This window comes from Chelonia mydas, chromosome 8 (assembly GCF_015237465.2).
Source record: "Chelonia mydas isolate rCheMyd1 chromosome 8, rCheMyd1.pri.v2, whole genome shotgun sequence".
Classification (NCBI taxonomy): domain Eukaryota; kingdom Metazoa; phylum Chordata; order Testudines; family Cheloniidae; genus Chelonia; species Chelonia mydas.
In genome coordinates, this window is record NC_057854.1 from 95,442,667 (window position 1) to 95,470,054 (window position 27,388).

Here is a 27,388-nt window from a genome sequence, read left to right on the forward strand (position 1 = left end):
TGCCTCCACGTATTTTGCTGTGCTCTGTCAGTGTGGGAGGACAGCATGAGGTCAGAGAACATTTCATCACAAGTGCATTTTTTTCGCCTTCTAATCTTCGCCAGCCTCTGGGAAGGAGAAACATATGCAGCTGGTGGAGGAAAAAAAAGGGAGCGTGGTAGTTAAAAAGACACATTTTATAGAACAATGGGTACACTCTTTCACAGTAAACCTTTCTGTTAACATTACATAGCGCATGTATTTTCGTTACAAGGTCACATTTTGCTTCTTATTGAGGGTATGCCGGTTGGTGTGAGGGATTACTCACGCAGGGCCGGGCAGCAGAATTCGGCTTGCAGCAGCCATGGTAAACCACAGTCTTTTGGCTTCTTTAACCTTCATAACATGTGGGAATGGTTTCAAACATTTGGTAGGTTCGCCTGAGCTGCTTAATTTTCATGCGGCACTGCTGCAGGTCCCTGTTATAGCCTCTGTCCTTCATGCCATTGGAGATTTTTTCAAATATTTTGGCATTTCGTCTTTTTGAACGGAGTTGTGCCAGCACGGATTCCTCTCCCCATACAGCGATCAGATCCTGTACCTCCCGTTTGGTCCATGCTGGAGCTCTTCGGTGATTCTGGGACTGCATGGTCTCCTGTGATGATGAGCTCTGCATGGTGGCCTGTGCAGGTGAGCTCGCCACGCTGGCCAAACAGGAAATGAGATTCAAAAGTTCGTGGGCCTTTTCCTGTATACCTGGCCAGTGCATCTGAGTTGAGAGCGCTGTCCAGAGCGGTCACAACTGAGCACTCTGGGATAGCTCCCGGACGCCAATACCGTTGAATTGTGTCCACAGTACCCCGAATTCGACCCGGCCAGGCCGATTTCAGCGCTAATCCTCTCATTGGGGGTGGAGTAAAGAAATCAATTTTAAGAGCCCTTTAAGTCGAAAAAAAGGGCTTTATCGTGTGGACGGGTGCAGGGTTAAATCGAGATAACGCTGCTAAATTCGACCTAAACTCGTAGCATAGACTAGGTCTTTGACTACATGCTTAGGGATAGAAGGCTCTTTCTTACTATGTGTACGTACAGTGCCTAACACAATGTGGCTTTGATCTCAGTGGGAGCCTTTTGGCCTGCTATAATACAAATAATGAATAATAATGCTATAACTAAAACTAGAGTTTTGAATGCTGATTCAATTTTTCCCTGTTTCCCTCTGCTATAGGCTCTCAAGAAAAGCATGCAGTTGTTCAATGGTTCTCTCGTATTACAGAGCTACCACTCAATAAACGGAAACTGCTGCAAAGAGAGGTTTCTCCCCAGGAGATATTTTTGGATAAAGGTCCTGGATATGACACTGACATAAATGTGGAGACCATCATTAAAAACGTGAAGGTGTGTACCCAGGTCACGCTCTGCATGCAGGAAAGGAGGGGATGGAAGAACTTTGAAAGCCTAAAGCAAGGGTGGAACCACTTATTTGCCCTCATGAAACCTATCTTGAATTCCTCTGTAGGGATGTTGGGAATCATTAATACTTATACTCCTGGGGGAATTCTGCACATCTGTGGACGCACAGAATTCCTCTGTCCCACATAATTTTATATTTTTCCACAAAAAATACATTTTGCCTAAGTGCTGCCTTTTGGCCACCAGAGGCAGAACTGTAGCACTTCTGGGGCAGAAAGAATTCCCTCCCCTCCCAATAAATAAATAAAATAAAATGTCTAGTGCTGCAGAATTCCTCCAGGAGTAGAAGTTCATCACAGCACCCTGCCCACGGAGCCAGGTTAGAACAGAGTGGGGCGCACACGGCTGCTGGGGGTGGTCACAGACTGGGGTTCAGAATGGCTAACGGGGGGACAGACTGGGGCATGGTCTCAGGAGCTAGTGGGGTGACAGCGTTGAGCATGGGGGAGGGGGGATGCAGAGACCTGTGGGGATCGGAGGGGAGGGGAGGGGGCAGATGTGCCTGACTGAATGGGAGAGGCTTGGGGTCAGCCAGGGTCTGCATGGGGGAGGTTTCCCAACTCCCTAAGAATCTCTCTCTCTCTCTCACCCCCCCTCCCCAAAAAATAAAAAACCTTCACCCACCCACCCACTCCACTCAACACCCTCCACTCCTAGGCTCCTTCCTTCTCCCTCAGCAACTCTGTTTCCCCTGACTCACCTAAGCCTATGCATTACTTCTGACAGGTGCAGGAAATACAGTTCTGTATTATAGTTTAAATAAATAACTCAATGTTCTGTATTAATATGCCTAGTAAGGAATCTGTCAAAAAAAAATTAGAATCTTTTTTTTTGCTGTGTATTGTTACAGACATACTTGTTGGCAGATATTTTGAACTAAATTATCAAAACAGTTGAAACTGGCATGATTATATTATGTTGTTTTGACAAATGAAATATGCAGAATTTTCAAATATTGTGTGCAGAATTTTTAATATTTTGGTGCAGAATTTTTTAAATTTTTTAATTTTATTTTTTTGGTGCAGAATTCCCCCAGGAGTAGAATACTTAATATGCTCTAACAACAGTGTCCTCTGTAATTCTTCATTACAGGTGTACCAATAGCACAGTCATGGGATAAAATGTTAAGATACGTGATTAGGAAAAATAACAAAGAACTAAGTAAACAGCAGATACTAAAGGGTGACTTGATATTTTTTTCCATTTATAGGTGATACCTTTGGCCCCAGAGGAGGCGGTGCCTGTTAGGTCAAACGGAAAACAGATATTCTTTGTAAAGGAATCTTGGGATGGGAAATGCTTTAAGCCTCTGTCCCCTGGCTTATTGTCTGAGCTGAAAGAAGCTGAGAAAAAGAAAAGAGTTGGCAGCCCAAGCCCTTTAACTGACTGCCAGGTGTTTTCTTCGGACTTCATTTGCTCCTTGAAAACAGAGACTAACAGAGTCACTCGGAGTACCAAGAAAACCAAGAACATTCAGATGGAAATAGAATCAAGACACTCTGCTTCCAAGTCCTCCCTGTCTAAGGAGAGACATTCCCAAAGGGTGGCAAATGGCATTAACACCCCAGGAGCAAGGAAGAAGTTACAGCTAAACAGTATGTACACAGCAATACTTTATCCAATGCAATACTTTTGGTTTTACTAGTAATTTGGCAACTAGTAGTAAACCTAATAGCAGAGTTGCTGGACCTGGAGACTGAAGTCTTGTGTTTATCCATAGTACAGGGAGAAGCAGCTCTCTGAGTAACTCCTGTGGGCCTGGCCTTCCTCTAGTTGCTGTGATCTCATTGCCAGGTCTTTTCACTTGGAATGTGGTAAAGGGGGCTTATAGGGAGTACAGTCTTTCAGAAAGTGGGTTCTTGTTTTGGGTAGTAGCAGCATCAAGAGCAAGAGTCCCATCTCTACCTGCTTCATAGCTGATCCAGCCACTGAATATGTCATAAGGAACAGATATAAGATGCTGACCAGTGTGGGATCAGCACATTGAGGATGGCTACCCCTTTCTATGCAGTTGACTATTGATCATCGTCCCCTTAGTAGCTGGCCTTTTGAGCTGTATTGGAGGTGTATTTTGAGGTGTATTGGAGATCTTTATTACTGCCTGTCATGACAGATTTGCTGAGTAAATACTGCAGGGAATTTTGCACTGAAGGAGGTTATCGTTGGGCAAAGGATGTCACATAAAGAAGAAAATAAATAATCCGAAAACGTAGTCTGGTTTTCTAGTAGATGTAACCCGTGCGAATGCAATATGGCTCTTTGTCCCCTTTTAGTTTCTAGAGCAGGTGCAGTGGTTGAAGACTGCTGCCACCTCTAAGTTAATGGACCTGGATCTTTAACTCAAGCAGTAGAGGATTGTTCTCTTAGATACAGAGACCCTGGCTTCAGTCCCTGCATGTGACCCAGCCACTTAGCTATGATTAACACAATTGGCGGGCCACTCTCAGGGGTTGAATTGAAGGAGGAAGAAGTAATAGCACACTCCCCTGCTCCACCCTCACCCTAAGCCCCAACCACCAGGGACTGTACTCAATACGTTGGGGAGATCTTTGGAATGATCATCCCTCTTCTTTCTTGTGTTCTTTGATCAGTGAAATAGTAAACACTGACACTTAAACTAGCCTCTTTAAGCTTCAGAGTTAATGTCCCACAGAGGAACAAACTTTATCTATTTATCTTGCATGTTGCTATTATTTCAGGTAGTCCAAAGGCTCAGCCGTTGCATTGAATTGCATTCTGTTCATGTAGTAATAGTTACATTTGCAACAATAGGGGTAGAGATGTAATCTGCATTTTAAATGAAAGATGATATATTGCAGCACAAAATCCATGTGTGACAGAAAAGTGCTGGTTTGCCAAGCTGCCAGAAATCAGCCCAATTTGATCCACATGCTTTAATGGGATGTCGCCTGGGGAATCCATTTAATAAATTTCAGTGACTGCTGCTTAGTTAGGAAGTATTAGAAAAAATTTCTCGAAGTGGGGAAGGATTAGCCAGTGCTGAAGTTAGTGTGGTGGTCCATTGTGGGATTCCTTGTTTGTGTCTCAACGATTCTATGTCAAATGTGCTCAGTTTACAAGCAAAACTTATTTCCAGCTGGCAGTCCTGGAAACTCAGTCTGGGATCTGAGTCAAGCTGGGTTCTTTCCTTCTCTCATATCATTACCAATGATAAAAGTTCTGTAGGCCAGCTTTTGTTCTTAGTAATGTCCTTGTGCATTCCCTAGAGTCTTGCATAGATTTGCAGACGTTCAAATAATTGGAATCTTTGTAAACAGTTTTATAACTTTAATAAACTTTTATAAGCAGTTTTGTTTGCACAGGAAGGAATTACATTCAGCTCCCTCCTCTCTCAGCTGTGTTGGCTACGCATGGATAACAAATAATTAGCAGTAAAAACATATTTTAATTACTGTAGCAAATAGGATGTCTCAGTTCAGGTGTGGGGGAGCAAATCTGCTAACTAAGAAGGTGCAATTTTCATGTCATTTTTCAAGAGCAGAAGAATGCTTTGGCTCAGGAATGATATAGGTTTGGATAGAATTTTAAAGCTCTAGTTATTTTTTAATACAGAAGTTGCAAAACAAAAAAGAGTGCAGTGAAAATTAGTTGGTCTGGTAAGCATAGTATTTTTGTTTTAATGACCTTTGTAAATTGGGGCCATTATTTAAAGGGGATGATAAACTGTCTGTAGGAGTACTAAGAGTTAGATCCCTTTAATTTCAAAGGTACTGGTTTGAGGTTGTGTAAATCATGCAGTGTTCCTGCTATGTTGGTGATTGTAAAATATGTACATCATCTGTCAAGCGGGAGTGTGGGGCAATGGATCAACCAGCATATATACATTGTTGGTAATTTCCCTGCTCTGATGTCTGTCTCCTGTTATGAGGAGTAGATGGGTACTTCAGTAGACACTGAGGGTCAGATTATTCCAGTCTACTGGTTAAGCATACATTTAGGTGGCTACTTTAATTATGGCCTGGCTAGATAAGAGACTGTTTAGCTGCATATGTGTGCAATCAAGAATACATATACATCTGGATGTTCACATGCAAACTAACGCTCAGATGAGCTTATACTTGGGAAAGGGGGAATATGGGGCTTGAAAATTCAGACCCTAAATCTGTGTTCCATCTTCTCACAAAGGAAATGTTTTTCATATTAAGTAGTTCAATTATTCATCCTCCATCATGTAACCCTAAAAAGCAGTTAGATTATATGCCACGAGTGGCTTGGCAGCTAAGAGTTAACCAAATCAGTCATATTAAAACTTGGTGACCTTTTGTTATGGCGTTGGTTTTTAGGTCCTACGAAATCTAGAAACAAACTCACAGGATGCGATGTTTTAGAGCTCTTGGGTGATGACTGTGATGCTTTAGAGGCCCTGGAACCATCAGCTACCAAGAGAAAGGTGACATTCACTGAGATTTTGGGCTCACCTCCAAAAATATCTCGCACCAATGGTGAGCCAGACTCACCACTGAGTATCAGGGGAGACTGGACTAAGCTAGCTGAAACAATAAGGATATCTCCCTACAGAAGGGGCCAAGATTCCAGCCTGAAAGCCATGAATCTTGATGGGAAAGATGATGACACATGGTAAGTGGCAGCATTGTTCTAATGCATCTTTGATTGGCACCCCTGTTCTTTGTATCTTGTTTCCCCTTTTTTAAAATAAATCATTGACTTGAAGCAAGATATTATCAAAGATCCTGAAGGAAAGAGCAGGTGCTTCCTGCAAAGATGTCACTGGTTAACAGTAGATGTTCTTTACAGCAAATTGGGGGAATCCAAAAAAAAACCACACCCTGAGAGACAAAATATTGGATATGAGCGGTGGTAACTCAGCATTCAGTGCCCTTCCAAAAATACTTATTTTCAACCTAACACTTTTGATACTGGGATTTTGGGAAGACTTTTTAGCTTTCATTTTCTTTTCCAAATTGGTTGCTATTTCCTCTATCTGCTTGGAGTAGTGGGGAAAGCTTTACCATGTTTTATATTTTATTTTGCTCCCATTATTCCCTGCCCTCCTACTCAATTTTTATTTTAAAGAAATCCCACTTTGAACAATTTTCTGATCATAGGAGAGTACTGACAGTCTGTGAAATCCCAGAATATGCTCAAATGCTTTGCCTGCTACTGATGTAGAAAAGCTTTAATAATTACAAGAGGCTCCATGGACCTGGGTTATGGAGGAGTTTCCAAAGCAAAAGGGTACATGGAGGGGGAGGAATGTAAGGGGTTTGGAAAATGGGGTTGTGGGCTACACAAGTCAGGATGTTAGAGTGAGAAGTGTAGGGGTCCAGGGCAGATATGATGGGGATGCAGAAAGGGGAGGTAATCTAGTCATGTTGACCCTTACAAGTCTATACAGTGCCATCATAGTCAAAAGTCTCTTCCTCTCCTCATCGGTTTCCCCTCATTTGATGCATATATACCACACAGCTCTCATATCACCCCATGTGTGTAAGCTACACACACACATACATATAGATATATATGTATAGATAGATCTGCTCAAAGATAGCCAAGCTATATTGGGCCTCATAAAATTTGTCATATGAGTCCTTCTCCAGACTTTATGTGCTAATCTATTTAATTTTGTGGCAAATTTTAAAAAAAAAAAAAAAAAAAAAAAAGGAAATTCCCATACACAAATCTTAGAAAATACACTGAGCAAATTTAATTATCAGCATAATCGCTAAAAATCACAACAAGCAGGAAAAAATTCAGGTCTTCTTTATATTGTACATCATAAAAATGCAAAAAGGGACACATTTTTCTTTACATGTCCTCTTTAAAGAAGTGTTAATATGGAGCAAACATTTGATGGAACTAAATTTGTTAGTCTCTAAGGTGCCACAAGTACTCTTTCTCTTTTTGTGAATACAGACTAACACGGCTGCTACTCTGAAACCTGACATTTGATGGAACTGTGATCTAAAGTCTCTTGGTCACACACTGTTGGTGTGCTGTTAAATGTTTGCTGTGTTGTACACTCAGAGTCTGCAATGTAGTGCAATTAAGAAATCTAAAAGAATAAAGAGGTATCTGCAATGAATTAAAGTGAGCAATTCACCACAATATGGCCCATCTAATGGGCAAGTTGTATTTGTAATGCTATAGGTAGATGTCCCTTTTTTTTCATCAGGCATTTGAACAGTAGAAATGAAGAGGAGGAAACTGAGGAGAGAACCAGGGAATCCAGAACAACCACCAAACAAGCAGCTACTTCCAAGAGCAATTCTAAAAGCGACCCAAAGTAAATCCTGATATTCAAATGATGTTCACATGTCTTATGTTCACTTATTCAAAGAGTGATTTTTCGGTCACTTGACATAAAGACTAGATACAAATAGCTTTGTTCTTTCTCTAGTTTAGCTGAGGAGCAAGAGCTGAAGACCGGGAGTCCAGTGGTGATCCCACGTTCTCATAGGAAATGTGTGCAGAAGACTACTGCTCGCATTGCAGAGCAACTCCAGTAAGTTTTCTCCATTGTGTCTGAGTCAGATTGCCATTGGTCATTGCTTTCAGCTCTGAGTGTTCACCTAGTTTAATGCTGAAATGCAAATCAAATGAATCTCATTCATGCAAGGAAATAGTTTGTGTGATTGCGAGGCAAATTGTTCTCAAGAAAACAATTCAAAATCCTTCCGCTGCATTTTCAAATTAAAGCATATACTTTCATCCTTTAATTAAAGTAAACTGCAAGTAACAAACAAGAAAAATTGTTTTTACCCATTACTGTTGTTCTGTGATGTATTAAGACACTCATTTGTTTTTTTTTTCCCAAAAATGCTTTGTGCATATTGTTTTACTTGATAATTGGGATTTGATGTTTCCACTCTTCTTGCTGGTGGATTCTTTGAGAGGTGAAGTGAAATGGTGACATCACCAATGGCTGAAGCCTGAGTGACAGTTTTTCTAGTTCTCATCTGAGTGGGAGAGGGATCTTGAGTCCAAGGTCCTGTCCATGGTGCAACTTTTAGTTTAGTTTGTAACCTGGTAGTTACCAGGCCAGTGGTCTCTAAATAGGTTTATGTTCACACTTCATATAAAAAACTTATTTAGTAACTGAGGACTAACAGTGTTCACCCCCGGAGCGCTACCAGTTCAGCATGCTTTTTTGAAGTTCAAACAGCACTCTCTCTCTGCCTGTGTACCCAGTTTGACAAGTCCTCCTCCTTCCCACCTATCTAGTGCCCTGCCCCATATGCAGATGCTGCTGCTCTGTATGTGCATCCACCATGCACTGTTTTCCCAGAATCCAGTGAATTAAGGGTTAGACAGCATAGTAGGTTTGGATGTGCACAACTGAGATAGCAAGACCTCTGCTGTGTGAACATAAACCTGGTGCCATTAAGTGGTTACAAAATCATAGTTAAGTGATGTAGTGCAGACTGGCCTTACATTAGCTGTCCTGAGAGGAGAAAGAACCTGATGTTCCTGATATTACCAATGGGGAGGGGAGGGGAAGGAGGGAAGTGAATATATGTATTTGGAAACAATGAGGTCATCTTCACACATCAGAAAAGAAGAGTAGGAAGGGGCACAAACTAAATTTTACTTTACAGTTTGCCTTTAAATATACAGATAAAATAAATATGGTGTGGACTGTATCTTCTGTTTTAACTTGCAAATAAACACAAAAAGATTTGGTTCTATTTTAGGATTTTATATTGCAGCCCATCACCATAATATTTGAACACTGTCCATGTAAAACGATAATAGCGGTCCCAAGTGGGCTTTGTGAGTCACTTTTTGCATGTTGGTGTAAAAACTCTGCTTGAAGTATCTGGAGTGAATACGGTCTTTCTAAGGTTAAAAATAAACTGGAAGGGAGAGGAGTGAATTGAGGCTGTCTTTACACATCATCAAAGGAGCAATAAAGAGCACAGATGCAAGTGCTTCACATTAATTAGTACTATAGAACTGCCATCCATATGGGGCAGTCAGATGACCCTATTAATGTTAGCCAATGGCTGCCTTCACTAGTGAATAGATCTCTTCTCACAAAGCCTGACTAAGCCAACATGCTATTCCCCATGTTGGGAAGTCTGTCAGACTCTGGGTCTGGTGAATCGGAAGTAGGCTCTCTGTGGGCCAGGACTGAGTCTGTATATTGCCCACTTGTTCGGGTACCTATGATCAGTATTAGCAAGCTACTCTGTAGTGTATACAGAGTTCTGTCCCAGACACTGACAACAGAAACAGCCCAGATGATGTTACCTGCTATTACAAGTCTTTAAATACTGACACTTGAGCATCCAGAAGCAGAGTGGTAATGCAAGAAGTTCAAATGCAGCTCCAGAGCAACAAAAATGAGTATAGAGTATGCAGGACTTAACAACACGATAGTTACACTTGATGATCAGCAAACTGACTTTTCTTAAACCAGCCTAGCGTAATGACCATGGAAAATTTACAAGGGCAGGTACAAAATCTTTGCTTGCTCATTGCCATAATAATTAGAGAAACAAAACAACAACAAAAAATCTCTTATCAATAATTATTCCCAGGTGACTGAAACATTGTGCAGCTGTTTTTATACTGTCATTAGATATTCCTTGTTTGGTTTTTCCAAATCCTCAGTCTGTTTTTCTTTTTTAGTTTTTTAAATATATCTGAGCAGGATCAGGAAGATGACTACCTGCCTAGCACAGACTGCTCTGATTCCAGTAGCGGTGAGGAAGAAGAGAGCATGGTGCCCTCTACACCCAAAAGGAAAACAAGATCAAGGACCACACTGAGCACCCCAATATCTTCGAGGAAACCCTCTGATACCACCCCTGCTAAGACCCCCAGAAATGCTGTAAGATTCCTGCAGGCCATTGGCCTGAAAAACATCTGCTCTGGGTTTGTTAGTTCTAACTAAGCCATTTGTTTCATCTGAGTGTTTCATGCATGTATACCAAGGTGAACGAATCATCTGGAGCAAGGTGGCTCAGTGTGCGAAGTAAGGTACCTGCTGAATTATGTATATTGTGCCACTATAAATCAGAAGAGGCCAGCCTTAGGGTGGGAAATGTTGTTTTGGACTGGAGGTGAAAGATAAATTATAGATGTGCATGTTGTCCTATCTTGTGGATTACGCCTCTGCTTCCTGAAACACAATAGAAATGAAGTCCTTTGTTACTAATGCCTGAAATCAGTGTTTCTCAAACTGTGGATCAGGACCCAGGTCCCTGGCTGATGGTAGATAGAATAAAAAAATCAAGAACCAAGGGGTGAGGAGGAATTGAGATGTTTAGTAGGGAGGTGGTCCATGAAAGAATCTTTCTTTGAAAAAGTGATGTACAGAATACTTGAAGAATCCCACCTTAAACTATTAAAACTGAAACTATTTAAATCTATGTCACCATTGATGGTCTTCTGTGTTTATACAGTGCCTAACAGTGGGATCCTGATTGGTGACTGGTTCTTCTAGGCACTATGGTAATACAAATAATTGAGGTGCTGTTTGTTTGCTTTGTTTTTCAGTTGGACACTGAAATTAGACATGAGAGTCACTGCCTATTCAGTCTCTCTGGTTCTTGTGGTTTTACAGCATCGCAAGGGGGATTGTTTAAATTTAAAAACTCTTCAGATGCTTAAAAGTTTCATGTTTCAGAGTAACAGCCGTGTTAGTCTGTATTCGCAAAAAGAAAAGGAGTACTTGTGGCACCTTAGAGACTAACCAATTTATTTGAGCATAAGCTTTCGTGAACTACAGCTCACTTCATCGGATGCCATCCGATGCTTATGCTCAAATAAATTGGTTAGTCTCTAAGGTGCCACAAGTACTCCTTTTCTTTTTAAGTTTCATGGGATTTTTTTAATTGGGGGGTTCAAATATCCCCCTTAAAAAAAAAAAAAAAAAAAAAAAAGCCCAAATTTTATGTCTAAATCTTTGTCAGATATCCTTAATAAAGTCCAGCTCTCTCCTCACTTTCACACCCTGAAATCCTCAAATGATCTTTGAGCATAAACAATCTTTTGCAAAGGTAGACAGAAGATGGTCTCTAATATAAATACGTCTAATACTATGCAGAACCTACTTCTAGTGTTTGAGGATTTTGACTTTTCTCTGCAGTCTGAGCCAAGAACCCCCAAGACGCCCCGAAATGCTACTCCCAGAATTCCCATTCGAAACCAAGCAACAGAGAAACCAGCCAATGTGCTAGAAGAGGCCCGATTAAGGTAAAGTGTAGCAGAGGGATTATCCTGTTACTTCAGCAGAGAAATGAGGAACAAGAGGTAACACCAAGGAAATGCCACCTTTGCTTTATTCCTATGGGGTAAAGGCACACATGCAATTTCCAAGCTAAGGCTTTCCTCAAGAACTGGCAACAGCAGAAGCATCCTTGGTTCAGAGACTAAGGGCAGGAATACTCTTCAGGATTAAAAACATTTAGACTGGTCTATGCATACTAAGTTTAGGTTTCTGGATATGTAAATTTTCTTCCAACATTTTCCTTTTTGCTTTTCAACAATATTCATTACTAAGATCCCTGAGCTACAGAAATTGGTAGCAATATTTATTTTACTCTGCACAATGCTAGAGAATCAATGGGTCTCTCCTAAATTCTGCAGGGCACTTATGTACTGGCTCCCATTAGTGGAAAAAAACCACTAGTTTTTAGTTTTTAGTCCTACATGCTCCGTTGAAATAAATGCTTGTAGGATTGGCCGTGTCTTTCTCTCAACTCCTTCCCTTTACTTGACTGTCTCACCCCTAATACTTACTGTTATCAGGTTCTCCTATTCCTTCATTCTTTCCTTTTTGTGGTTTTTGTAAATTTGTCTTGACAAGCAGTAGATTAATTTTCCTGACTTTTGCACATTCGTGCTGTTTGCTTGCGAAGATTAGAGCATGTGGCATCTGGAAGTTTCTGGAGAACATATGTGAAGGCTAGGTTAAGGTCACTTTCTAAAAGACTTTAAGATTTATGATTCCTTTTAAAACAAAAACAAAAAATAAACCAAGCACTCTTACAGTGTAAAGCAGATTCCAGGTATCTATATGTATTTGTGTGTGTAGGAAGAGGGGGATTCTTCCCACTTGCCTTTCTGCAAGTTGGAGCTTTGAAAACTCTTAAATCTTGACTAGTGTGTTTTCTTTTTTGTTTCAATCAAAGGCTGCACGTTTCCACCATCCCAGGTTCCTTGCCTTGCCGAGAAGAGGAGTTCCAGGATATCTATAATTTTGTAGAAAGCAAACTTATTGATGGAACAGGAGGGTGAGTTGTCTGATGGCCTACTTCTGTATACAGTTGGGAGGTTGGTCAGAGGCACCTATAAGCACTTCAGCAGGCTGTTTGGGTAAATAGAGAGAAATTTTACTCCACTGAAATGCAAATTGGGAAAGGAAAGGAGGCAGTAACTCACCCAGATCATGTTTGTCTGTGGCAGAAGAGCAGCAGTAGTCTGTCTTCTAATCTTTCTGAATAAGTTATTCCCAGTTTGTTGAAATTCATATAATCCTAGCAGTGTTTTGCTTTTGGCTCTACTTGATAAAAAAAACTCTCGTGCAGTCTCTCTGCTTACTCAGATTTCAACTAAAGACTGAGATATCTAGTCAATTTCAGATGCGCTGGGAAAGATAATTTTTTTTTGCCTGTTCTATAGAAGTAGTAATAACTCAGCATATAATCTTTATGACCCTGCTGTGAGGCAGGCAAATGTTATCCCCAATGTGCAGATAGAAAAACTGAAGTTTAGGGACTTGCCCAAAGCAACCGAAGAGAGTCATTTTCAAAGCTGGGTTTAGAATTTGGGAGTTCCCAGCTCCCAATCCTGTGTGCAGATCACTGAGATCATGAATGGATCCTCTCCTGTTTCAGGTGTATGTACATTTCTGGGGTTCCTGGAACAGGCAAAACAGCAACTGTTCACGAAGTAATTCGTTGTCTCCAAGAAGCAGTAGAAAATGATGAGCTACCATCCTTCCAGTTTATAGAAATCAATGGCATGAAACTGACTGACCCTCACCAGGCCTATGTGCAAATATTACAGGTGAGCAAGGCCTCTCTGACATATCCCTGATATGAATGGAAATTGAACTCCAGTCACTTTTCTTTCGCAGATCCCTATACCCAGCCTTATGAGAGCCATAACTCTAACTAACACATCCCAGCAGTCCTCTCCAGGAACAGCATGCTTTTCTCCTAGGACACGATTGTAAAGTGATCTCATTTTGGAGATTCCTACTATTAAGGCTGCAGAGATTGTTCCTTGAGTACTCTGATGTATTGAACTTCACCAAGGCGGCAGCACCAAAGAAATCAGGTTTTATAACATCAATTCCTTTAAAAAAAATTACAAAGTAGATTCCTGATTTTTTCCCCCCCGTAACTCTTTGTGCATGCTTGCCTGTGTGTCTGAAAGTTGCTGAGCTGACAATACAAGAGCCCACTCTACCAACAGAATAGTTACCTAAAGGGTGACAGACCTGATGTCAGGGCTGAAGCATGGTGGCTAAGAGGGACTGCCTCTGTGGAACATACAGTATTTTCAATCTCCCAGACAAGTTAATCCTTAGTATCTCTCTTGAAGCTGCCACAAATGCTGCCAGTTGAGAGGGAAAGTATTTTATTGTGTAGATACCAGTCTTCTAAGAACTGGACTGAGACCACTAAATAGCCATCAATGGTAACAACTCATGGCCTTTGTCAGTCTAGGCTGTCAAACCAGTGACCTAGAAATGAAAGATTCTGTGTTCCATTACAAATTTTCTGAAACATCAGTTCCTTCTCTTGCAAGATTCCTGTTCCTAATTAAAGTTCAAGGTTGCATTTGCCCTGGTGGCTGGTGGTATTGGCTGAGCTACAAATGTTTCTATGCTAATGTAAGAGAGGTATTTGTTGTGGGAGGAGTGTGTAAGTTTAAGGCAGTGGTGAGAGGAGTGCAGGAAAGGGCTGCTGTAGCCATGGCCCTTTGCTCTGCAGCACAATGAAACCACGTTCCATGGCAAGCACCTATCCGTTCCAAGGTACTTTTTTGCCATAAGATATCCATCCTCCCAACTCTGACAAAAACACACACAAGTATGGATCATTGTAGAAAACGCTCACTGGTGTAAAATAGGTCAAGGCTTATTTTCAGCAATGATTAGTTTTGACAATAGGGCATTTTCACTGCTTTCCATAAGGCTGGTCTCTGTCAGCCCCACCATTTGTGATGTTATGCAGGCATCCCAGCTTAGAACATCTTTCCTCTCCCCTGGGTTCCAGGCAAAGGGAGCTTGTAGCCAACGTAAACTACTCATCTCTCTGGTTCCCCTGGCCTTGACTGCTGCACTGCTCTCCAGGCAGCTCAGCCAATCAACATACACTTCTGGTTCCAGTTACTTCCCTGGCTGAAAGCTTGTCCCACTCCGGTTCCCTGACCTGCTGCTATATGGCTCCATGGAACAGTGCAGGGAACAATCACTGTAATCCATTTGACTCTCCTTTGTGAGGAAAGCAACAGGCAGCTACCAGCAGGTTTTGGCAGAGATCAGGGAGTGAGAAAACAGATCTTCAGGCCCCATGCTGTGGCAAAAATACTGAATTCCATGGCATCTTGGGAAAATGCAAAATTCCATAGCTGTGGAATCATGGAGTCCATGGGACCTGACTCAGATGACCAAGGGAGTGCACACCTCTCAATTGTTGTTTCAGGCTGTCTTCAGATTGAGGAAGAAAATAATGCATCAATTTACATTCTGTGTTTTCAAGGTTATCTTTGCAATCCTCAGTCCTAGAAACACTTTTTTAAAATGAAAGCTGATATTCTGGAGCACAGTTCTGCAGTCATGGAATTCGTAGTGCCCTGGCTTATAATGTGTGGAAGGGAGAAGAATGTACTTTATATGCCCCTTCCTAAACAGTCATGTTTACCTGGTTTTCCTGTATCCGCATGATTCTGAACTTGTGGCTATCTGACTGTTATGTATGTGATGTAGTTCTGAAATGGTCACACTGATTCCTATGAGCCTCAAGAGCTGCAAAGGAAAAGCTATAATATGGACAGCAGTTTACATTATTACCTCTTGCTTTATAGATCAATTCAGAAGTAAACTTGGAGAAAGATTAGACAGAGTATTCAGTCCAAGGTCTTTTTGGCTATACATAAATTCTTTAATATGGACTCGAGATTGCTGGAGTCAGACAAGTTATTCTTGCAACTGCTTTGGGCTGGCAGCAGGGCTTTTTTATTTCAGGGTCTCTGTGAAGCCCTCTTTAAGTGTGCCTACTTAAATATTTCTAAGACCATCTTCAAGGGTTTGTTGCAAGATCTCTCTATTTGAACAAGTCACCCGTGACCATTATTACCTTCCTTTTAACTAGGTCTTTCCTGATTCCTTGTCTTTTCCTTTATGTCCAGTTTTTGGTAGAGTGATTTGTCTTTTTGAGGGCTCCTGAGCCCAGTTCTGTTGGGTTAACTTGTGTGTGTGTGTGGTGTTCAGCTACTTCGTGATGTGCAGTAGACAGATGTCAAATGGACTAAGAATTAGACCCCTAGGTATTGGACTACAGACTGATTAATCTTGTGTATGTTTAATCTCATTCAGCTACTGACCGGTCAGAAGGTGACAGCAACCCATGCTGCAGAGCTGTTGGCAAAGCTATTCAGCTCACCAGGGCCAAAAAGGAAGACCACAGTGCTGATAGTGGATGAGGTGAGGAGAAGGGTCCCACACCCCCTTTACTCTAATATCACAGGGAGTGGATATTTTGGGGGCTAGATGAGAATGCAAGGGGGATTATCAAATGGCCTGTATGTGTTTTAAAATTAGGAGACAGTGGGAGATTTAAGGCACCAAAATGAATCTTTTGGGCAATCCTATGAAACTGAATGTACAGAATGAGTCTTTCTGCTGCCTTAGTATGTTAGACCAATGAGAGCACATTATAACTCTGCTCTGTGTTGGCTTCCGGTTCGCTTCTAGGTACAATTTAAGGAGTTAGTTACAGTCTGTAAAGCCCTTAAAATAGACTGTGATTCAGCTACAATAGAGGCTGCCTGTTGTCTGGGTGTTTTCTTCTTACTGCGAGAGCAAGTTCAGTAATGTTATGGGGACACTGTGTCCTAGTTTGCAAACCTTCTATCTGGAAACTTTTTGCAAATGCATACTATGTGTAGTAATGAAAAACTAATAGACCACACTCGGTGCTGGGATCTTACTCAGATGCACAAGCATCTTGTCTTATAAACCTATTAGTAATAGTAGAATTAGTATTACAGCAGCACCTAGAGATTCCAGCTGAGACTGAATTCAAAGTACAAGTTCTTAGTAAAAGACAGTCCCTTCCCTGAAGAGCTTAAAGTCTAAATAGATGAGACAGATAAAGGGTGGAAGAATGGAAGTAGTAGTATCCCCATGTTACAGATGATGAAATGAGACAATCTGACAAGATCCCTCACCAAAGGCTCTTAAGCAAAGTAAGCAGCCATGAATATGAGTGGTTGTCCTCTCATAGATCAGTAACTGGTTAAAAGATAGGAAACAAAGGGTAGGAATAAATGGTCAGTTTTCACAGGGGAGAGAGGTAAATGACGGAGTCCCCCAAGGATCTGTACTGGGATCTGTGCTGTTTAACATATTCATAATTGATCTGGAAAAAGGGGTAAACAGTGAGGTGGCAAAGTTTGCCGATGATACAAAATTATTCAAGATAGATATGTCCAAAGCAGACTGTGAAGTTACAAGGGGAGACCTCAAAATGGGGTTACTGGGCAATAAAATGGCAAATGAAATTCAATGTTGATAAATGCAAAATAATGTACATTGGAAAACATAATCACAACAAAATGATGGGGTCTATCTGTTACCATTCAAGAAAGAGATTTTGAAATCATTCTAGATAGTTATCTGAAAACATCTGCTCAGTATGCAGCAGTAGTCAAAAAAACTAGGAACCATTAGGAAATGGATAGATAAGACAGAAAATATAATAATGCCACTGTATAAATCCATGATATGCTCCCATCTTGAATTCTGCTTGCAGTTCTTGTTGCACCATCTCAAAAAGATATATTAGAATTGGAAAAAGTAAAGAGAAGGCAGCAAAATTCATTAGGTGTATGGAGCAGCTACCATCTGAGGAGAGATTAAAAACGCTGGGACTGTTCAGCTTGGAAAAGAGATGACTGAGGGTGGATATAATGTGATTTTTGTGGTCCTTTGAATGATTTGGAGAAAGTGAATAAGGAAGTGTTGTTTACCCCTTCAGATAACACAAACCAGGGGTCACCCAGTAAAATTAATAGGCGGCAGGTTTAAAACAAACATAAAGAAGTACTTCTTCACACAACGCACAATCAACCTGTGGAACTCGTTGCCGGGGGTGCTGTGAAGGCCAAAAGTATAAGTGGTTCAAAAAAGAATTAGATAAGATCATGGAGGATAGGTCCATCAACTGCTATTAGCCAAGGTGGTCAGGGATGCAACAGCATGCTCTGGGTGTTCTTAAACCTCTAACTGTTAGAAGCTGTGACTGGACAACAGAGGATGGATCACTTGATAAATTGCGTTGTTCTATTTGCTCTCTGTGAAGCATCTGGCAGCGGCCACTGTCAGAGGACAGATATACTGGGCTATATGGAGCATTGGTCTGATCCAGTATGGCCGTTCTTATGAGACAGAGATGTGAAATGACCCAGATCATATAGGAAGTCTGTGGCAGGGCCAGATATTGAACCTACCTCTCCTGAGTCTTTATCAGGTGTCTTATCCACAAGACCATCCTTCCTCTCCAATTAACATCTGTCTCCTTTCTCTCCTGGGTCCAGCTTGACCTCCTGTGGACCCGAAAGCAGGATGTGATGTACAATCTATTTGACTGGCCAACCCAAAAGCAAGCCAAGCTGATCATCCTGGCCATTGCTAACACCATGGATTTGCCGGAGAGGATCATGATGAACAGAGTAGCTAGCAGGCTGGTATGTCCTGCCAGCTTTGTTGCTATGCTGAGAGGTGATATGGGGAGATTAGTTGGAGTCCATTGTGATTGGGAAGAGGCAGAGGGTGAGCATCATTACAGAAGTAAACCTAAAATATTGCCTTTTTAGTTCCTTCTCTCAAGGGGGGAAAGGGTGGATGATGAATGTTCTGGATCCAAAGAAAGGAAGTGCAGGAGCCAGCTCGCTAATTAGAGGCTATATCAAGAAGGGGAGCTGTCAAGGTTCCTTCCCCACCCTGAACGCTAGGGTACAGATGTGGGGACCTGCATGAAAACCTCCTAAGCTTACTTTTACCAGCTTAGGTTAAAACTTTCCCAAGGTACAAACTATTTTACCCTTTGCCCTTGGACTTTCGCTGCCACCACCAAACGTCTAACCGGTATTATTATTATTAGGAAAGAGCCCGTTTGGAAACATCTTTCCCCCCAAAATCCTCCCTTACCTTTACACCCCCTTTCCTGGGGAAGGCTTGATTAAAAATCCTCACCAATTTGCATAGGTAAACACAGACCCAAACCCTTCGATCTTAAGAACAATGAAAAAGCATTCAGTTTCTTAAAAGAAGAATTTTAATAGAAGAAAAAGTAAAAAAAATCACCTCTGTAAAATCAGGATGGTAAATACCTTACAGGGTAATTAGATTCAAAACATAGAGAATCCCTCTAGGCAAAACCTTAAGTTACAAAAAGACACAAAAACAGGAATATCCATTCCATTCAGCACAGCTTATTTTCTCAGCCATTTAAAGAAATCATAATCTAACACATATCTAGCTAGATTACTTACTAAGTTCTAAGACTCCATTCCTGTTCTGTCCCCAGCAAAAGCATCACACAGACAGACCCAGACCCTTTGTTTCTCCCCCCCTCCAGCTTTGAAAGTATCTTGTCTCCTCATTGGTCATTTTGCTCAGGTGCCCGCGAGGTTATCCTAGCTTCTTAACCCTTTACAGGTGAAAGGGTTTTTCCTCTGGCCAGGAGGAATTTTAAAGGTGTTTACCCTTTCCTTTATGTTTATGACAGGAGTCCTCTGTATTCTTTCGTGTCAGGATGAATTAGGGAAATTGGAGCCAGATGACTTTATAAAATTTGCAAAAAGAAAAGGAGTACTTGTGGCACCTTAGAAACTAACCAATTTATTTGAGCATAAGCTTTCGTATTTCGTATTTGAGCTAAGCTTCGTAAGCTTTCATCCGATGAAGTGAGCTGTAGCTCACGAAAGCTTATGCTCAAATAAATTGGTTAGTCTCTAAGGTGCCACAAGTACTCCTTTTCTTTTTGCGAATACAGACTAACACGGCTGTTACTCTGAAAGGAGTACTTTAGTCATTAAAGTCAGTAGTTAAGACTTTGCATGTTTATGTACACATGCAGGTACATATGTTAAGTGAGAAATGGCTATTTTTACATAGAGTAGAGCCTCTCCTTGAGTGATTCTGAGACAAATGGGTCACATTTAAAAGCTTCCTTTACTGGGGCAGCCTGATGGCCCATAGTTTCTGTGCTGGAAACCTGCATTTTGAAAGTAGGTGCTCCTTCTCCTCAGGTCGATTGCAGTGGGGGCAGGCCATGCTGTCAGCTTCCCTGGAGAGTTTCAATGGCTTTCACTTAAATGGGTGCACCTTTTTCTTTTGCGTGTATGGTGCAGCAATGATGAAAGTTTTGAACTGGTCTTGGGGGATGAATGGAGAGACTGCTCCCACTGCAGAAGTTGAAAAAGTTATCCGTAGCAAGTCATGCTTGTGAGAAGATTGACAATGAGCTATTTTGGAAGCCATTAATGCGCAGGCCCCAGTGTGTGTGAAGGGGATGTAGAACAGCCTCTAAGGGTATGTTTACACAGCAAATAAAAACCCGTGGTTGGCCCATGCCAGCCAACTCAGGATTGCGGGGTTTGGGCTGTGGGGCTATTTCATTGCTGTGTAGACTTCGGGCTCTGGCTGGAACCCGAGCTCTAGGACCCTCTATGGAGCTCAGGCTCCAGCCTAAGCTCAAAGTCTACACAGCAATGAAATAGTCCCACAGTCCAAGCCCCACGACCCCGAGTTGGCTGGCATGGGCTAGCCATGAGTTTTTCTTTGCTGTGTAGACATGACATACCTTAAGAGTTTTAATTGGTGAGGAGGGGACACTTTCCTTAAGAGTCAAGAAATGATTTAGACAAGCACTCCTTGTTGTGAAATTACACAGCATCAATAAATCCATACTGTGTGTTAACAAGTAAATAATTCTAATTCATTTATTCTCTATAGGGTCTCACCAGAATGTCCTTCCAGCCCTACACCTACAAACAGTTACAGCAGATTATCTCATCCAGACTGAACCACATAAAAGCATTTGAAGAGGATGCAATCCAGCTAGTTTCCAGAAAGGTAAACACAGAACAGGACTGGGTTATCTGTGTTGCACCATTAAGTGAGGGGGTTAGTGTCAGAGGAGCATAATAGACTGTAGTCAGTAATGGAGAGCAGACCCATCTCCATGGTTGGACATTTCATTCCAACGGGTGGAGGAGGATGCTGGCGCTGTGCCCTCAACAGACTGGTGTGCAGAGCAGTGCTGTAAGATGGGATGCTGGAGCAATCTGCTTGCCTGTTCCCTCTTGGTTCAGTAATGTCACACAGTAATGAAGACTAGGAGCATTGCAGTAGGATCCTGATAATATAAAGTGGTGATATCTTTCTCCAGTATTTGGCATAATGTGAATTACTGTGTGGCATTGCAAAAATTAGTTTGATAATGATGATGGAAATATCGAGATCCACTTTCTTCAATGAGACGATCAGGCTCCAAAGTACTCCTCACCATTCTGTCTCTCTTATTTGGAACCTGTTGTGCTTCCAGATCAATACACTCCTTGTGATAGGGGCCCATTAACTGATTAATATTTAATTTAGTGTACAAAATTATACAAATATATTGAAGTCAATAACACTCCAAATTAAGATGTATAAATAGTTTAAAATGTCTGTTATTGTATGTTGTTAATATTGATCATTACAGCCTTCTTTGAGATACACATTAGCTCACTAATTCTCACTGTTAATTGCAAACCAATAATTCTCTTTAAAAAACCACAATTGTAACTTACTTCTTGACATGGATTTAAAAGTGAGGTGCCTTTTCCTGACTTCATTGCTATTGCAAAACATAAATTAGTATGCTATGAAATATTCTCACAAATAATTGTCAAAATTAAAAAAAACATTTTATGAACTAGCTTAGATTTTGGTAAGATTAATAATGTTAATTTTGCAGATTAGTCAGTAATCTGCAACGGGTCTTCTGGTCAGTGTTATTTTTTTTTTTTTTTTTTTTTTTTTAAGAGATCGCTCTATAGGAACAATATGGCCAGATTTTCAAAAGTATTGCTGGCTTGTCTCCTGTTGATAACAAGGGGAGCTGTAAGTGTTGAACAGCTTTGAAAATTAGGCCACTACTATATTTCTCTCATGCAAATTCTTTCCTGTGTTAAAATGTAAACTACAGATGGGATTTTCAAAAGCACTTAAGGGATTTTCAGTGGGTGTTGGGCATGAAATATCAGGCACTTTTGAAAATCCCCCAGCTATATATTTGGGGAAAGCCTTTTGCAATGTTCTCCTGCAGTCTGTTAGAAACAACAGATGAGAAGACCAAGCATTACTGAGTGATAAACATCTGTGTGTATTGCTCATGGTATGATTTTTTTCTGGTTGAAAATTGATTAGAATACAGATTATGGGTAAGATTTTCAAAAATTCCCAGCGTTGACCTAACTCTACTCCCACTGAAGTTGGTGGGAGTTTTATCATTAACTTTGATAGGTGCAGAGTTGAGCCAATGCGCAGAGAGGTTTTTAAAAATCCTGCCTTATATGTAGAACTTGTTATACATGTATCTTTACAGCAATTGATGTAATGACCATATTGGATTTTTGGGTTTGATCAATAAAAGTTACATTTTTAAAACAAGCATCTCTTGGAATGGCTGTCTACAGTGGCACAGCTCTGCTGATTTTAAAAGAACCCTGTCAATTCTTGTTGCTGTTTCTCAGCTGCTGGGAAAGTACTACTATTGATGTGATGCTTTTCCTTTTCAGGTAGCAGCATTATCTGGTGATGCAAGGCGTTGTCTTGATATCTGTAGAAGGTCCACTGAGATCTGCGAGTTCTCAAGCCAGAAAAGTACCTCTGGATTAGTCAGCATGGCCCATGTAATGAAAGCTATAGATGAAATGTTTTCATCCCCTTATATAAATTCAATCAGGTAAAATTGCAGTTTAGAGGTATCTTCCCATATTTCTGCCCCAATCTCAAGCCCAATTATATAGTTTTTCTTTATCTGGGAGAATATGTAATATCTGCACTTATATCAAGCACTTTACAAACTTTGTTTCACAGCACCTTTAGGAGGGTAGGAAGCATTCCTCTTTTCCAGATGAAGGTACAGAATAAGTGCTTTGTTGTGGCAAGTGACAGATCTGGGAAGAATGCAAGGATTCTGATTCCCATTTAAACTGGATTCTTTCTTGAGAATCAGGAAATTCTGCAGGCCAAATTAGTCTCTTGGTTAAATTTGTGGAATGCAATTGCCTTCAGTGCATTTGCACAGGTTGTAACTGACATGAATTTAGAAAGCTGTTCATGAAACCCAAGAAAGGAGAGAATCTGGCTCAGCTTCAGTTCTGCAGAGGTTAATGGGAGAAAAAAAGTATATTTTATTTTCGTCAGTAAAGCAAGCAGATATGACTTGAAGGCACACATGGAAGAGATGCCTTCAGTAAGAAGGTGTCATTTTTTCAGAGTAGAACTGTGCTTTAAATATTTATTTTAGGTCAAAACTAGAACGTGAAATTCTTAATTCACAAATGTAAATCATTCATAACATACTGAGCATTGCACATGCTCCAGTATTTTATTTGCTGAGATACAGACTTGTTCACCAGAAGAACAAATACAAATATCATTAGGTGCTGGAATTTTTTAATTCCACAGATCTGCCATATTAAAGTACTTGCACTCTGCCTATCTAGGTACCTATACATGGTCCCATCACCATAGTTGTGAGTGCTTGTAAATAGTGGCATGATGATTAAACTGCATGAAATGTTTCTAAATAACTTGAAAAGCTTTGTGTTACAATATATGGGGTGAAGTGTGACACGAGAGTATGTTGGCAGGGCGATGACCTAAATAATCTTACTTTCTGAGGCAGAAAAGGGAAAAAATATATGTAATGTTTTTCAGCAAGGCCTTATCAGATATTTCCTACAACTCAAACCACCTCCTACGAGTCAGTGAAGTCCTAGATTTGGTCGAGCAAGATTGGTAGTAAGATTTTCCTATTCTCTTTCAGGAATGCTTCATTGCATGAGCAAATGTTCCTGAAAGCAATTATAGCAGAGTTTCGCAGGTCAGGGCTCGAGGAAGCAACAGTTCAACAGGTACATTTACTGTTTTTTTTTTTTATAACTTGGACGTTAGCTTTTGTCTTAATTATTTGACTATTTTCAAAGTGTAAATCTATTGAAACAAATCATAGAAGCAAAGATAATATATGTAATTGATATAACCCCGTTCACAAAAGCTAAGGAAGATCAGAATGGAAAGGTCTTGATAGAACAAAAAAACATAGATGCTGGCATCCTAATTTACTGTATGTATTTGTATGGTTGGGTCATAGAGGAAACTTAGCTGAGTTACAATTTCTTATTTCATTGACATAGTCCTAATGTTCTGTGTTCAACAGCATGTGTGTCATCTTCACTACAAACAGATTCAATTGTTTGTTTCTCCCCTTCCATAGAGGTTGAGAGTAGAAACCCCATCTTTTCCACCTCTTCTGTTTCCTGTTCCAATCTAATATAGTGACTAAATTGAGTTGTATCTTGTTCCTCTAGATCTATCATCAGCATGTAGCACTGTGTAGGATTGAAGGTCTGCAAATTCCTACGGTATCAGAAATTATGGCAATTTGCTCAAGACTTGGTGCCTGCCGTTTCTTGCTGGTAGAGTCCAGTAATAAATACCTGCACGTGCGGGTGCGCCTGAATATCAGCCAAGATGATGTCATGTATGCACTCAAGCAGGAATAAGGCAACAGAGGTTTTGTGTATATTTGTAGGTGTAAATATTTTAAATATTGTTAAACTTTTAAAAAGACTGGTTTTAAAAAGTTGTTGATAAAAATTGAACATACCAGAAACCGTTGTTTTTAAACTCTTTGCTTAAATGTTTAATCTATTAAAGCACTTTTTTGTATAATAAAGAATTCCTTACTAAGTGTTTTATACCTTTGCATTTAAATCACTTGTTTCGAATGTTTTTCGGTGCTGCAGTAAGTGATATGTTTAGTAGGTGGCACTCTCTCCTCTGAGCCAGTACTTGAAAGAGTGCCATGAAACAGAGTGGAAGGTGCCCTCTTTCAAATAAGCCCTGGAAAGATGTGAAAACCGAGATTTTGACCACTTGTGGTTGCTAAAGATGCTAAAGCACTTTTTGCAAGAGTAGGGGTATCTTTACTAAACTGCAGTTTAGGTAATTTTCCCTCTAAAATTTCAACTGGATACATGAGACCTGATTAACACTTTTCAAACATGTTCTAAACTTAAATTTCTCATCTGTTGCTTATGTGTAAGGCTGCGTGTAAGGCTGGATTCCATGACTTTCTGTGATCTCCGTGGCTTCTGTAGCGGCCAGTGTGGCTGGCTCCGGGGCTGCCTGAGAAGCTTAGGCAGCCCCTGGGCCAGCCACACCAGATACTGCTGGGGCAGTCTTGGGCCACTGCGCACCCAACCCTCCCCATCCCAGCAGCAGCAGTAGTAGTTTGGGTGTGGGAGGGGGCTTGGGGCGGGGGGGGGGGTTGGGGTGCGGGGAGGTGCTTACCTCAGGGGGCTCCCTGGAAGTGGCTGGCATGTCCCTGCAGCTCCTAGGCGGAGGGGCTAGGGGGGGCCCTGCCCTGCCCCTGCCTGCAGGCACTGCCCCCGCAGCTCCCATTGGCTGCGGTTCCTGGTCAATGGGAGCTGCGGAGCCAGCGCTCATGGCGGGGGCAGTGTGCAAAGCCCCCCTGGCGTTCCCTCCCCCTAGGAGCTGCAGGGACATGCCAGTTGCTTCCAAGGAGCTGCGCAGAGCCAGGTAGGGAGCCTGTCAGCCCCACCAACCCTCCCCCATACCCCAGCACCAGCAGGGGTCCTAAACCACGTGCTGCTATCCTTCCTCCCCCCCCCCCCCCCCCCCCCCCCCAGCACTCACGCTGCCATCCGCCTTGTGGCACCCCCATGCCTTCCCTCCAGAGCACCTGCAGCCCCCAGCGCAAGTTTTAGTTAGGGTTATACATTATAAATCATTGTCAGGTCATGGGCCGTGAATTTTTACGGGCCGTGACCTGTCCATGACTTACTAAAAATACCTATGGCTAAAACATAGCCTTATGTGCAGTGAAAGTATACAGAGCTGTAGGCAAGGCCAAAAGAGGTGGGGGGAGCATGAGTGTTTGCTACCGGAAATAAAAATGCCAGTGGAAATTTCTATTTTCATAGAAGAATGAGCTTTACGTTTCACTTTGAATTTAAGCATATTTATCTGTTACAAAGAAGAGTTTCAGAGGATTTGCCTGAAGACAGCTGACAGAGGTTTGGTTAAATTGTGTTTTCAGTGTGAAATTGTACTTGAGAAAAAAATTACCAAAATTACTGAAGATATCTTGATCTGCTATTTTTAAATAACATTTTAATCACTTTAAAATGATTTATTAGCGTGAAACATGCTGCAAAAATAGTTCAAGCTTGTAATAAGTGACTTCAGTTTAGAAAATGTGGGAATGGCTTACTGTACAGATAGAGGGTTTACCTTATGGAATCGACACTAGTTGAGAGCTAGGAACTCATCAGTTTCTACAGTAACTCATAACCCAAAATATTGTGGCAGACTGGATCTAAATTCCATAGCAAGACCCCAGTTTCTGTGGCAGACTGGAACTTCAAAGCAGCCTTAGGGAAAATGTAAATATGGATGTCATGATTTAAAGAATAAAACAGTACAATATTTTGTTTTTATTCTGTGTCTAAATTTTCAAATTTGCCACTGATTGTGGTGTTTAACACAACTGCATTGTGGACTGTGGAGGTAAATATGAAGGTTTTGGTAATTAGGTAGGCATATTTAGAACTTTTGGCACATGAAGGTGGGGGGTAGTAGTTTAGGATGGAATAAACCACCATAGTTGCATATTTCTGCTAAAATTATCAGCAGTGAAATAGTTAATAAAATTGGCTTTAAATAACAACTCTGAAAACTAATAAGTCCAGTGAGATGAATGAAGAATGACTGTTCACACCTCAAAGCTATTTTTTTTTTCAGACTCTCGAAAATTCAGTGTCTACTTGGCCTTCCAACTGTGAACTATCTTCACAATCAAATGCTAGAAACAGCTTTAATTTAAAACAAAACAAAACGGGGGTGGGGGGTGGGAGAGAGAATCCAAGGCATACACAGGACCAGTATCTGTGGATCACTGATTGTCTGCTTTGCCCTTTACAAACAGAGGTGCTGTCCCTGGTTCAGTGACCTTTAGGCCAATGTTAAGCTTGGGTGTCAGGCACCAAATCCATACGTAGTTGCTTAAGAAAACTAGTGTAGTTGCTGGCTGGCCATGACTTTAACTGCAGGGAACTGTCATCTGCTGCAAAAGGTATGACTGGGACTTGCTGGCAAAGACTGGAAAATAGTTCTAAGGGAAACTAACTGTCTCAGGCTAAACTATGGCAATAACTATCCCTCCCCTGGGCATCCCAGTGGTTGTCTAGGCCCTACTCTTTGCTCCATGCTTCCCTCCGGCCCTGAACCAGTGCTCAGGGGCCTGGGTTTGGTTCTACCTAGCCACTTACCGCTCTCCCTGTGCTGGATCCACTCCTCCAAACTTCACTCCGACACCATATTGCAAGACCCTATGGTCCCTCTAAAACTCCACCCCGCCTGACCCCTCCTTATGGCCCCCCATCTCTGCTCCGCCCCTTTCTCGTAACCCCG

At 41.3% G+C, this 27,388-nt stretch overlaps 1 protein-coding gene and 1 long non-coding RNA gene across 2 annotated transcripts in view; one reads left to right on the forward strand and one right to left on the reverse strand.

Annotated features, from left to right (window-relative positions):
• The window catches only part of ORC1 (origin recognition complex subunit 1), a 36,570-nt gene extending 11,927 nt beyond the window's left edge, over positions 1–24,643 (forward strand). The window contains exons 4-18 of the mRNA XM_007062169.4: positions 1,208–1,377; positions 2,663–3,047; positions 5,757–6,051; positions 7,607–7,717; positions 7,832–7,936; positions 10,066–10,267; positions 11,528–11,634; positions 12,573–12,674; positions 13,278–13,449; positions 15,989–16,096; positions 18,211–18,360; positions 20,633–20,752; positions 22,462–22,628; positions 23,718–23,805; positions 24,262–24,643. Of these exons, the coding sequence (XP_007062231.2) occupies positions 1,208–1,377; positions 2,663–3,047; positions 5,757–6,051; positions 7,607–7,717; positions 7,832–7,936; positions 10,066–10,267; positions 11,528–11,634; positions 12,573–12,674; positions 13,278–13,449; positions 15,989–16,096; positions 18,211–18,360; positions 20,633–20,752; positions 22,462–22,628; positions 23,718–23,805; positions 24,262–24,456 (2,477 nt within the window). The 3' untranslated portion in view covers positions 24,457–24,643. The remainder of the gene's footprint in view (positions 1–1,207; positions 1,378–2,662; positions 3,048–5,756; positions 6,052–7,606; positions 7,718–7,831; positions 7,937–10,065; positions 10,268–11,527; positions 11,635–12,572; positions 12,675–13,277; positions 13,450–15,988; positions 16,097–18,210; positions 18,361–20,632; positions 20,753–22,461; positions 22,629–23,717; positions 23,806–24,261) is intronic.
• Positions 75–27,383, reverse strand: LOC119566921. Its single transcript, XR_005226483.2, has 3 exons — positions 27,247–27,383; positions 18,124–18,219; positions 75–130 (listed from the first exon to the last, which is right to left on the reverse strand). It is a non-coding gene; the product is annotated as an uncharacterized LOC119566921 (long non-coding RNA).
• Between the last annotated feature and the right edge of the window lie 5 nt (positions 27,384–27,388).